Below are 14,006 nucleotides of genomic sequence, written 5' to 3'. Positions count from 1 at the left end.
TTGTAGACTTTTTGATGATGACCATTCTGACCAGTGTGAGGTGATAGCTCATTGTAGATTTGATTTTCATTTCTCTAGCATCTTTTCATGTGCATGTTGGCCATCTGTATGTCTTCTTTGGAGAAATGTCTGTTTTAGTCTTCTACCCATTTTTTTTTGGCTGTGCCATGCGGTTTGCGGGATCTTAGTTCCCCCATCAGTGGGTTGAATCCACGCCCTAGGCAGTGAAAGCACAGAGTCCTAACCACTGGGCTGCCAGGGAATTCCCTTTACCCATTTTTCTGATTGGGTTGTTTGTGTTTTTGATATTGAGCTGTAGGAGCAGTTTGTATATTTTGGAAATTAAGCCCTTGTTAGTTGCATCGTTTGCAAATATTTTCTCCCAGTCTGTAGGTTGTCTTCATTTTGTTTATGGTTTCCTTTCCTGTTCAAAAGCTTATAAATTTGATTAGGTCCCATTTGTTTATTTTTGCTTTTATTTCTTTTGCCTTGGGAGACTGATCTAAGAAAATATTGCTACAATGTATGTCAAAGAGTGTTTTGCCTGTGTTCTCCTTTAGGAGTTTTATGGTGTCATGTCTTATATTTAAGTCTTTAAGCCATTTTGAGTTTATTTTTGTGTGTGGTGTAAGGCAGTGTTCTAACTTCATTGATTTATGTGTGGCTGTCCAGCTTTCCCATACCACTTGCTGAAAAGACTGTCTTTTCCCCTTTGTATATTATTGCCTCCTTTGTTGAAGATTAATGCGCTGTAGGTGTGTGGGTTTATTTCTGGGCTCTCTATTCTGTTCCATTGATTCATATGTCTGTTTTTGTGCAATACCATGGTGTTTTGATTATGGTAGCTTTGTATTATTATCTAAAGTCTGGAAGGGTTATGCCTCTAGCTTTGTTCTTTTTCCTCGGGATTGCTTTGGCAATTCTGGATATTTTGTGGTTCCATATAAACTTCAGAATTATTCTAGTTTTGTGAAAAGTGTCATGGGTAATTTGATAGGGATTGCATTAAATCTGTAGATTCCTTTGGCTAGTATGGGCATTTTAACAATATTATTCCTTCCAGTCCAAGAGCATGAGGTAAGTTTCCGTTTTCTTGAATCATCTTTGATTTCCTTTATCAGTGTTTAATAGTTCTCAGCGTATAAGTCTTTCACCACCTTGGTTAGGCTTATTCCTAGGTTTTTTTTTTTTTGATATGATTTTAAACAAAATTGTTTTTTACTTTCTCTTTCTGGTGTTTCATTGTTAGTGTAAAGAAATGTAACAGATTTCTCTATATTAATCTTATATCCTGCTACCTTACTGAATTCATTTATGAGTTCTAATAGTTTTGTGTGGAGTCTTTAGGGTTTTCTATATAGAGTATTATGTCATCTGCACATAATGACAATTTTACCTCTTCCCTTCCAATTTGGATATTTTTGTTTCTTTTTTTTGTCTGATTGCTGTGGCTAGGACTTGCAATACTATGTTGAATAGAAGTGATGAAAGTGGGCATCCTTGCCTTGTTCCAGAATTCAGCTTTTCATCACTTAATATTATGTTGGCTATGGGTTTGTCATAAATGACTTTTATTATGTTGAAATTTGTTACCTCTATACACACTTTGGTGGGAGTTTTTATCATGAATGGATGTTGAATTTTGTCAAATGCGTTTTCTGCATCTGTTGATATGATCATGTGTTTCTTGTCTTTTCTTTTGTTCATGTGGTGTATCGCATTGATTGATGTTCATATGTTGAACCATCCTTGTGACCCTGGAATGAATCCAGCTTGATTATGGTGTATGATCCTATTTATGTGTTCTTGGATTTGGTTTGCTAAACTTTTTTGACAATCTTTGCTTCTATATTCATCAAAGATATTGGCCTGTAATTTTCTTTTTTGGTAGTGTCTTTTTCTGGTTTTGATATCAGTGTGATAGTGGCTTCATAGAATTACTTTGAGAGTGTTCTTTCCTCTTCAGTCTTTTGGAAGAGTTTGAGAAGGATAGGTGTAAGTTTTTCTTTGTACGTTTGGTAGAATTCCCCAATGAAGCTATCGGGTCCAGGACTTTTGTTTGCAGGGAGGTTTTTTTTTTAATTACAGATTCTATTTTACTTCTAGTGATCAGTCTGTTCAGATTATCTGTTCCTTCTTGATTCCTTTTTGGCAGTCTGTATGTTTCTAGAAACTTGTCCATTTCTTCTAGGTTGTTAATTTTTTTTTGGCATATAACTGTTCATAATAATTTCTTAAGATTTTTTATATTTCTGCAGTATTGGTTGTTATTTCTCCTCTTTCATTTCTTATTTTGTTTATTTGGGCCCTCTCTATTTTCTTCTTGGTGAGCCTGGTCAGTGGTTTGTTGATTTTGTTTATCCTTTCAAAAAAACAGCTCTTGGTTTTATTGATTTTTTTCTGTTGTTTTTAAAATCTCTATTTTATTTATTTACTCTCTGATCTTTATTATTTCCTTCCTTCTGCTGACTTTAGATTTTGTTTGTTCTTTTTCTGATTGTTTCAGGTGGTAGTTTAGGTTTATTTGAGGTAGGCCTGTATCACTATGAACTTCCCTCTTAGGATTGCTTTTGCTGCATCCCATAGGTTTTGTATGGTTGTGTTTTCATTGTCGTTTGTCTCAAGGTATTTTTTAATTTCCTCTTTGACTTCATTGTTGACCTGTTTGCTTTTTAGTAGCATGTTGTTTAGTCACCATATAACCATTTTTTTCTCGTTTATCTTTCTGTGGTTGATTTCTTGTTTCATGCCCTTGTGGTCAGAAAAGGTGCTTGAAATAATTTTTGTCCTTTTAAGTTTGTTGAGGCTTGTTTTGGGTCTTAGTTTGTGGTCTATTCTAGAGAATGTCCCATGTGCCCTTGGAAAAAGAATGTGTATTCTATTTTTTTTTTTTTGTTATGTAGTGTCCTGTAGATATCAATTAAGTCTAACTGTTCTATTGTGTGTCTAGGTGTCAGTCTACCTTATATCTCCAATGAATCCTCCGAATTACCTTCAGCACAAGTGCCATTATTTTTGAGAGCATCCCTAGGCTTGAACTTCTTCTCCACAGTCTGTTGTGAATTAAGTCAATTCCTTTGGGAAGAGATTCAGAGCTTTCTGTTTTAAGAACTGTTTCTCCCTTGGGCTAAATCTCTGAGCCATGGTTCTGTGCAGGGGATGATGACAGTGATGCACTTCTCTCAGAGTGACACCCCTGCATTACTCCATGGAGAGGTAGGGCAGCAGCCGCTGGGCTCCTCAGCTTGCCTCTTTCAGCATGGAACTCCTGTTAATGAGCTGGGGCCAGGATGATCAGGGCCACAGATTCTCAGCAGCACCATGCCACGTAGAGCCTCCATCCCACAAGTCAGGGCTGGGTAAAAGAAGAGAACCCCCCACCTCTGAGTCATATTTACCTAGAACTTAGCCTCAGCAACAGGTAGCTGAGAGCGAGATAAGCAATGCAGCCCTCCAGCTGAGCTAGGGGAGAGGGAGCCTTGTGCTCTTGGCTGCACCCTCGGGACTGGGATTTCTAGCTCACTGACTGGTGAGGGGAGTGGGTTTTGGTTCACATACCACAGATTCTTGCTTTTGTTACTGAGTTAATACAGATTTTCTTGATTAAATGTTTCTTTACTTGCTGTATGCCCTTAGGATAATTTCCAGAGTTTAAAGTGGTTATTTTTAAATCATTTTCACCAGTTGTGCTGGTGAGTGGGTATGTGGAGCTTGCTTATGCTGTCATGCCAGAATTGGAACTGTGATGTTTGAATAATAGTGTTTTTAGTGATGTTCAGCAAACAATAATATGTAGGGAAAGCACAAAATGAGAAATGTGTTCTGTAGTAACAAGGTGAAATTCACAAAGGCTTTCATTTCAAAAAGAATCATGAAAGACATAATCCTGCTTAGCAATTTAATTTTGATTCTTGTAACCATTAATATCTGTGGACATGGGGGATGCAAATCAGTTTAGATCCCTGTAATTATCACCATTCTGTCTGAATGTGTCTACAATGATTTTAAGAGCCATTATTTTCAACATATCACAATCAGTATTCACTCTCTCTCTTCCCAAAAGTAGAAGGGAGATGGTGGGCTGTCAGTTTTTCAGGTGAATTCTTCTGGGAAAATGCTTAGGCTTGTGATCTTGGTTTCCTAGGTACGGAGCCAGATGGACTCCTTCGGACAAACTACAGTTCTGTCTTAACAAATGTTGGTGCTGCTCTGCATGGATTTCATGATGTCATGAAAGGTGAGGCTTGGAAAAGAACATAAATAAGCTTTGTCCCATTTTCTCAGATCTGCCTGAGTGAGATTTAAACAAATACTGCCAAGGCTAATAGACCCCACATAAAGGTTTAGTAGCATTTGGCTTAACGTTGAAGTGCACAGCTTACTGCCTTCTGCTTTTCCCATCTGCTTCTTTCCTGAAGGTAAACAAAGTGCTGAAGAGAAACCCTTGTGCCCGGAACTTTAGCCAAAAATACATTACACTGACTTAAGGCAGGTGTATGAATTTTATCAAGCCAGACATGCTATTCAGAGGCATTTAGCAAAATACTGCACTTGTTAGAGCCCAAACATAAAGGAACTGAGGAAATGAAGGTTTAAAGATCCCAGAAAGAATGCACTGGTTTTCTACGTAGCCTCCTGTGTGTTTCTGTGTTTAGAGTACCCATTATAAGTCCTGTTTTGTTCAGGAGAGCCTTAAGGAATGAAGGTCTGTCTTCAAGCTTTGGTCAGTTTTTAGTTGCTATGTGCTTCTAAGAATATGCTTGTCGACGGTCATTTCATTTGCTTCCTAGCATGTGATTCTGAGTCCTGATTTTTTAATCTATATTTCTGCATGGCTTCTAGGTTTTTTTCCTCTGTTCTTTTCCGTTTGAAGACTGTTGGAGTAGGGGGAGGAGAGGAGGGCAGGAGCAATTACTAAGGACTATTGGAAATAGCCCAGGTGCCTAGATTTTTCACTGAGGTGTTTAGTGTGCAGTTAGTGACCAATTGCTGGTTTCACAGAAAATACTTTTTAAAAACTTAAAACTTTGTTGGATGGCATGTATAAGATGGCTATATTTGGGGCCTTTCTATAGGTTGGCACATAACCACATAATAACCTATGTTACTGGGAATCATTCTTAGTTTCAGTGGAATTACCCAGTACTACCTTACCATTCAGTCTGGAACCCAGTACTGCCTTACCATTCAGTCTGGAAAATGGTCCTTCCTGTGGCTTGTCTTCAATTATAAGGAACTTTAAAAGTCACTGTACTTCTGGAGCTAACACTGGTTGCAGGAATCACAGCTTGCATAGACAGTCTTGGTGGCAGGTGACAAGAGGCAGCCCCAACCCTGCAGAACCTAGTCTGGTCCATAGAAAACCCAAGGGACTGGTACCTTTTTCCTGTGCAGCTTTTGGTTTGGGGAGCTCAGACTTAACCATAGTCCTCTATTCCAGAACTTTACGTAACGTAGAACTAGGCCATTGAAACCACAAGTAGCTCTGTGGCTACATGTTTTTTGGTTTTGTTTCCTAAGTTTTCCTATGCTAATGTTACTATTTGTTCCTGCTAGTGTTTTCTCTAGAATTTTGATAAAAGAGAGGCTAGAGCAATGGAGGGTAGCTGTCCATTGAGGATCTTAAAGCTTCATTTACATTTCAAAAAATCTTGATTTTATTTATATTTCTATAAATAATAATGTACTTCTGAGTTTTCTAAAAATGCTTTGTTCATATATGACAGAAGATGCCAAGTGGTCCAAATCAAAGAATGTTACTATTATTATTTGCTATGAGCTGGTGGAGATTATCAGAGGAGGATCAGAGGCTCCCTTAGTCCCCTTTGGGCCTCTGCTTGTTTCTGTCCTTGAAAGTGAACATAATATAAAGAGAGAAGACTGGGAAACATGAAGGATGGTTGGCAAGCAGATTATGGCCTCTTGTTGCTAGTTTTACAGTTCAAATCTGTCTTCTTAACGCAGTTGGAAGACTGTTGTGTATCTCTCATGAACACTCAGAGTGAGCATTAACTTGCATTACCAGAATATACTTTGTTTTTAAGAGAACTTTTATTTCAAATCTTTTCCCTTGATGCTTTGCCCTTAATTGCTTGGTCCAAGTTGGAAAGAAGGAAGGAAGGAAGGCAATCAAGAAGGCAGGCTGGGGTTTCCCTGGTGGCACAGTGGTTAAGAATCCACCTGCCAATGCAGGAGACACAGGTTCGAGCCCTGGTCTGGGAAGATCCCACATGCCGTGGAGCAACTAAGCCTGTGCTCCACAACTACTGAGCTTGTGCTCTAGAGCCCGTGAGCCACAACTACTGAAGCCCGTGCGCCCTAGTGCCTGTGCTCTGCAACAAGAGAAGCCACCGCAAGGAGAAGCCCGCGCACTGCAATGAAGAGTAGCCCCCGCTCGCCGCAACTAGAAAAAGCCCGCGTGCAGCAACGAAGACCCAACGCAGCCAAAAATAAATTAAATAAACAAATAAATAAAGCTATATAAAAAAAAAGAAGGCAGGCTGGTCTTAGTATAAAAAGAAAGATTTATAAAAATGTGTATCCTACAAGGAATTAAAATGGAAGTGAATTAATCTTTTAACAAGTGGCATTCTAAGTGAGAATTGTTTGATCTTTGGTCTCAAGTCTAAAGCAGGTAGACTCATAGGAAACATAAAAGAAAATAAATCTGTTGTCTAGGTCACACGATTTCCTTGTACCTTTTGGAGTTAAACTTTAATGTCGAGGAACACCCTAAATAATGAAAATATTTGGACTCGATAAAGAGTAAACAGTTGGATTGGGAGAACTATTATAGTCAAACTACAGTAGCTCTGATCCACTAGATGCCATGGGAGGATTCTTAGTATTGTACATCTTTTATAAGTATTTCAATCACCTACACCAATCAACCAAGATTGCCTACCAACCCAGTTGTATTATAGCATTGTATACAGAGAGTAAAATATTGAATAAAGCTTTCTGTGGTGTATAGAAAGAAAATGTCTACTCTAGGGGCTAGCAAGTTCAGTATACAAAAAAATGTTCAGTGTTCCAATTGAATTTTCATTCACTTGGATATCTTATGAGTATATAAAGGATAATCATTTATTTTTAAGAAATATTAAACATAATAGTAATTACCAATTAGTTGGTTCCTTCACTGTGACAACTACCATAGTAGTGTAGGGTGTTAACAATAGTGAAAACTGGCTAAGGGTATCCAGAAACTCTCTGTAATTTTTCTATAAATCTAAGACTATCTTAAATTAAAAATTTATGTAAAAGTTTATATATATGTGTATATAACACAATATATATAAGTAATGCAATTTCCTAGTTTTAAATTTCAGTAAAAGTAATCTTATTCATAAAACAGTAATTTTGTTAAAAATCATTATCATACTAGGTTAAATCTCAGATACCCTTTCTTTTTGAATAGTCTTATTCCCTTTTAATTATCTATAGGCTAAAATCAACTAAATTTCTTGATTCTGAATAAATGAAATTCTTTGTATACACACCTGCTATAAAAGTTAGTTTCCATGTTTTGTGATTTATTTTTTGCTTTGTTGGTAATGATAATTAATGCTGTTGTAACTGAAGTACTGTAAAATATTCAAAGGAGGCTGTATCATAAACACCTTTTTATTTAAAAATATAATTGCCCTTCCTTGTAAATCAATGTTGTCTTGGTAATTCTCCCATTTTCCCTTATTTCCAGGATGAAATTACTTTATTTCTCAGAGACCCAGAAAACCCCAAGCTTAGCTGTTTGGCCAGTTTCACCTACTGCTGTTTCTGTCAACACATTTATATCTAAGCCTCTCTTCTATGCTTCCATAACCACAGGCCTTTGTTATAGCTTTCTTGTACTAGAGGCAATAGAACGTGAAGCCAGGTGCTAGAGTATCCAATCCTTATTTGGCCATGCAGACCTTTCTTATTGTTGAAGTATGTACTGGCAAACCAGCTAAGATCCAATAAGGATTGTGGGACATTGTGCCTGTGTTGGCTGTTCTTTTCCAGCCTCATGGTTTGTTTGTATAAGCACAATGTAAACTCTCATTTATGCCTGCTGGGCTATCAAAACAAGGTTTTTAACTGGTAAATATTGCTCAGGGTCCTTTACCTGGTGCTAGAATAAGGGCTTAACACTCAAATGAAGGAGAATGAGACCCACCTGCTGGGGGCCGTAATTGAGACACCAGGATGGTGTTAAGAGACCCTCACTACTCTATTCTTTCCATGTGAACTTGAGACCTAATTGATATTCAGCACAATCCTCATATTTGGGACCATTTTTTTGTCAGATTTGTCTTGTAAATTTGTAAGAGTAGATATAAGAAGTTAACGGGCTGGTTATCTGTATACAACTTGTATATAGATAGTAATGAGTTTTCATTTGATTGGGTTTATAGATATTTCCAAACATTATAGTCAAAAGGCTACAATAGAGCATGAACTTCCAACAGCAACACAGAAGCTCATAACAACTAATGATTGCATCCTGTCATCAGTAGTGGCATTGACAAATGGAGCAGGAAAGGTAATTTTTCTCTGGTTTATACTGACATTAAATTCAACTCTTAAATGTGCTCCTTTTTTTTTTTTTTTTTGAGTGACCTAGTAGGAAAATTGATCTGTGTAAGGATTTTTGATTACCAGGCTTTTTTGTAAAATAAAGTTGTCTCCCTTTTCCTCCTTCCTACCTAATATTTGAAACAATATGGTAGTTACTGTTAAGCATTTGTGATGAGGAAGTGGGTCAGGCACTTCTGACATTTTAATGAGATATTTGATGATTGAAAGATTCCAGATGGTCTCACTATAGATCCTTGTGTGTATTAAAGGTCTGCTATACAGAAATTGGGATATAGAAAAAGAAAAAGAATTATAAGACCTTTGTTAATATTTTGTTTTTTCCCCCTCCAAGTTTTTTGTTTGTTTTTTGGCAACGCTTGTGATAATGCTACTTCTGTGGTTTTTGTACCCTAATAAGTACTTCTAAGATGACTTCAACATGTGTCTTCTCATTGAATTCTTAATATTAGATAATGATCATTTGGATTAGTAAGTACTTAATTGTTATTATAAACTGACCAGAGCGCAGTTTCTTTAAAAATTGTTCTGTCTTGGATAACTGGTTTCAGCAGGTCACATTCTAAGAGCACATGTTCATGTGGCTGTCATCAAAGCCTTTAGTGACTAAGATTTCTCTGAGAACTACCCATACATATAAAACCAAAAGTACTGTATTCAGGACTATCTTAGCCCATTTACTTCAGCAGACTCAACATAATTTCTCAAGAAAGTGCTAATCTCTATCTGTGTTATATACCTTTATTTTTCTGACAGGTTGACCTTAGTAGGAGCACACTTTTTTCAAGTGTTTTAAGTTAATCAGAAATGATCATAGGTTATGGTAGGTATTCAGTGTCACCTTTCCCAAAGTCAGGCCAGTCTTTCTGACAGTCTGCTAAGTTTGGGGCTGTAATTAAAAGGTGCTGCCTTTCGGATCTGTCAGCTCGCAGGTGAGTGCCTACAGGATTCCTTAGCCAGAAGACCATCCCCACTACCTCCTCTTTAGTGCTTTCACCCACAGGCATTCTGGAAACTTTCTGTGGATGATTCTGACTTTGATTCAATTGTGAGCAATTTCTGGAAAAAGAGAATGTTGACATTTTACAAGAGTCTCTGCATTTGTCACTTTTTTAGGAGAACTCTGGAATATTAAATACCTATATACTTCATAGCTTATTTTACATTTGCTTTGCCTGAAACCTTAAGAGTTGTCTCAAGGAAAGGTACTTGATCTTCACTCTGAAATTTTTATAAATGGTTTTTAGCTAAAGTAAGTATCTGAACTAAGTATTAGTTGGTGGCAGCTTAATACTTAGCTAATGTGATTTGATTAAACTAAATTTTATCATTTGTAATTTTTAAAAAACCCACTAGGAAAGTATAACATATGCATGTTAAAGAACATTTGGGAAATGTAGAAATATTAGAGAGAGGAAAGAAAGTTAAACCTCACCGTATACTATCATGACTAAAATGCAAACACTGTACTATCTATGTCATACACGAGGAATATACAGCTCAAGATTTTTAGAGTTTTCATTTTCTTGAATACTGCCTAACATAGAATTTCGTTTGACACAGTAAAATATTAATGAGCAAGATAATCTTTTAGACCATTAGTGAGTGATTGCTTACTTTTTGAACAGTTTTTGCCAAGGTAAAGTACTCTTGTTTCACAAGTTACTTTTTCTTATTTATTGAAATAGAATACTCTTTAATGTATCGAAGACTTTAATTTTTCTGGCTAATAACTTTCTTAGACATTTTTATTTATATCACCATTTCATATAGCACTGTAGATTCAGAATCATGGCTCAGCACAATTATAGTCATGGATCTTTGTTGTTGCTTACATAGATTAAGCAAATGTTAAATCTGTAAATGACAAGGGTCTGCTGAATTTTCAGTCTTTTTCTTTCCTGTTATATTTGTAATGCACAGATTGAGATTTACAGAATGAAATTTAAGTAGAGATCATATATTCAATATGCTTGTGTCATGTCTTGTGTTGGAATATGAAACATTCAAAGTTAAAATGCAAACGGAATGTATAAACCCAAACGTATATATTTTGAGAGCAGGGGCAGACTTAGTAAGGTAAACAGCTCATAAACATTGTCTACAGAATAAATCAGAATCAGCCTTGGTTTTCAGAAACAGTAGAATTTGTCTAGATTAAGACATGTCACAAGTCTGGTCTCAAAATTTATACTGTATTGTGTTTATTATAAATCATTCCCTATGTATTCTTTTCAAATAAATGTGGGCTTTTGAGCATGTGTTGAAATTTCATTTCCATTCTGAGTATCCTTAACTTTGATCTGAAAACTATTAGATATATATTTTAGATATATTATTGGAAAATAAAATTTATCTTCTTGTCACACTTGGTTTAGATTGCATCTTTCTTCAGCAACAACGTGGACTACTTCGTTGCTTCCCTGAGCTACGGGCCTAAGACAGCGAGTGGATTCATCAGTCCTCTCTCAGCTGAATGCATGCTGCAATACAAGAAAAAAGCTGCTGCCTATATGAAGGCTTTGAGAAAGGTTTGTGAGCTGCTGTTAACATTTAAATCAGAGGGAAAATCTGGAAAAATTCCAGAGAATGGCAGTTGTTTTCCCACAGTTCATATTGTTTAGGTTTTATACAATTTTGAGGGACAGGTGGTTGGTGGGTGTTGTGAGGTGGGCAGGGGTCTTTGGAGAGGAGGATGGGACAGAGACCTGAATCTCATTTCCTAGGCCGTATTAGACTTAACGTTTCCAGTGGCTGGTAGAGTGTTTAGGGTGAGACAGCCAGGCAGCCATTAAGTGTCAAACTTGAGAAAATCTTAAACTTGTAGAAATAAAAAAAATTGAAATACATTTATAATTTTTTTCTCAATATAATAAGAATACATGATCATTGCAAAAAGAAATCAGAAGAAACAGCAGTACATGAAGAAGAAAGTCCCACAACCCAAAGGTAGCTCCTCTTAACCATAAAATTTTAATGTGTATACATGCATGCACGCACACACACATTATAAAAAGCAATGTATCTGGATACATAGACTGTTTCAGAATCTGTTTTTTCCTCTTTAATGCATTGTGGATATCTTTATATAACAAAAATATATATCTATAAGTATAAATTGTTATCATTTTAATGCATCTAGTATTTCATCTATAGTATTTCATTCTATAAATGTGTGATAATTTAATTAAGCCATCCATTGCTAGTGGATTTTTAGGTTGCTTCCTATTTTTCACTGTTATATGCAATACTACAGGGGATATTCTTGCACATGCAACTTTGTGTATTTACCTTTCTCTCTTTATTTCTTTCTAACTTTTAGTTACACAATGCATAAATACATTCTTATATTACATGAGAGCATTATAGGTAAATTACAATCCCTAATTCCAGTTCCTCTCCGGAGGTAACTATAGTTATCAGTTTGGTGTGTAACCTTCCAGACTCTTGGAGCATTTGTACTCATCTCTGTAAACTTTGAACTATATGCAAAATATGAAGAATATAAAGACTTTTCTAATTTTTTTAACTAAAATGCATATTTCATTGTGTAGCTTCCTTTTTTCATTTAAAATATGTTTTAGAGACCTGTCTGTATCAATAGATATAATGGCTACTTTATTCATTTTAAACACAGCATTGAAATCTATGATATAGGTATTCCGTGGTTCATTTAGGTAGTCTCTTTTTGGTGGGCATTTAGGTTGATTCCAGTTTTTCACTGTTAGAATTATACTGCAATGGATAGCTTTGTAAATGCCTCCTTGGGCATATGTGTGGATTACTGAGAGGTGGAATGTTCTGGATAATGTGGTTTTAAGTTTTAATATTTACTGCCAGATTACCCGTAAGAGTGGTTGTACACTCCTAGAAACGTATAAGGCTACCTAATTGTTTTAATTATATCTTTATGATTAATTCCTAAAAATGGAATTGCTCATTCAAAGTCTGTGAATGTTTCAAAGGTTACCTTTTTATAGTTCACCAGCAATAGAAGTTTAAATTTAACCCGTAAATTTAATTTGTCAATCTTAGAAACAAGAAGTTCCGTGTTATTGTTCTAATTTTCATTTCTTTGCTTGTTATTGAAATAGAACATCCTTTCATAAATTTACTGTTTATATTATTTCAATTTCCTGTTCAAGTTGTTTACCTGTTTTTAAATAAATGTTCCTAATTGGGGTTGAAGGAGCTCTATGTTAAGGATTTTAGTCCTTTGTTTATGTCGGAAATATTTTTCCTCAGTTTGCTGTAATAATTTTTCAAAATTTAGAAGTTTTAATTTTTATATCATCAAACCAGGCTTTTTCTTTACGGTGGTGATTCTCAGGTGACTCTTGGAAAGTCAGTTCACCTATATTTTCTTCCAGTATTTTTGTGGTCTAAACTTTTTAGATTGAAATCTTCAGCCCATCTTGAATTTATTTATTCTGATATAGGTATGAAATTGGGGTCTAAATAGTTATTTTTCTAAATTATTAACTGATTGTCCTTGCATGACTTATCCTTTCTGCATTGACTTAAAAATGCAACATTTGTCACATAATACATTTTTGTATGTGCTTTTGTCTGTTTCTAGATTTTCTTTGCCATTCCTTCATCTGTCTATTTTGGTGCAAGTCTTATAGTTTTAGATAGTGTCTCTTGTAACTGGTATGACATGTTCCCCTTCATTCTTTTTCTTTTCTTTTCTTTTTAAAGTTCTTTTTTTATGTGTATTAAAGGAACTAGTCTATGTGGACATACATCTGAATTTTATTATCAAACCTCATTTAGCATTCTTATTTGTAAGATCAGGGAAATGATGCGACCTTTTTCTTTATTTCTTATGATGCTTTTTCCATAGCCCCTCTTGGAATCTGTGCCTTATGAAGAAGCACTGGCAAACCGCCGGGTCCTTCTCAGCTCTACTGAAAGTCGAGAAGGCCTTGCACAACAGGTATGGCATCGGGAAAATCATGGTACTTGTTAAAGAGCATGAATATAAAATCCCCTATAAAAGGTTTTCATACACATAGAGCAATTTAAAAGGCTATGTAAGTAAACATGTGAAGTTAATTAACACATGCTTAAAAAGCACCATAAGCATAATTCATTGAAAACCATTTGTTGATACTCTAAATAAGTCATCCTGATTCAACTGGTGTTATGATTGCCAGTAAAGTAATATCAGCACGCTCTGGCCATGCTGATTAATTATTTAGGTACTAGATTTAAATGTCTGAAATAATAAGGCAAAAAAGGGGGGTGTGGCTAGAGACTCAGTGAGTTATTTTTATTTCCTAAATGGACAGGAATGAAAAATTTCCAATGCTCAATTGATCAGTTGAATTTGGGTGGCAGGTGGAGGTAGGTGGTATTATTTTTTTCAGAAGTTGGTACAAACTGACCCCAGTTTAGCATTCGCCAGAGATTTATTTACTTTA

At 35.8% G+C, this 14,006-nt stretch overlaps 1 protein-coding gene across 3 annotated transcripts in view; it reads left to right on the top strand.

The window, feature by feature from the left end:
- Positions 1-14,006, top strand: part of PPP1R21 (protein phosphatase 1 regulatory subunit 21) — a 56,675-nt gene that overhangs the window by 26,759 nt on the left and 15,910 nt on the right. For all 3 annotated transcript variants that reach the window (XM_060169388.1, XM_060169389.1, XM_060169390.1), the window contains 4 exons: positions 4,145-4,237; positions 8,400-8,527; positions 10,959-11,111; positions 13,427-13,519. In XM_060169388.1, coding sequence (XP_060025371.1) covers positions 4,145-4,237; positions 8,400-8,527; positions 10,959-11,111; positions 13,427-13,519 — 467 coding nt within the window. The remainder of the gene's footprint in view (positions 1-4,144; positions 4,238-8,399; positions 8,528-10,958; positions 11,112-13,426; positions 13,520-14,006) is intronic.

This window comes from Lagenorhynchus albirostris, chromosome 13, assembly GCF_949774975.1.
Source record: "Lagenorhynchus albirostris chromosome 13, mLagAlb1.1, whole genome shotgun sequence".
Lineage (NCBI taxonomy): Eukaryota > Metazoa > Chordata > Mammalia > Artiodactyla > Delphinidae > Lagenorhynchus > Lagenorhynchus albirostris.
The sequence above is the reverse complement of the archived record's forward strand: the minus strand, read 5'-3'. Positions and strand labels throughout refer to the sequence as shown.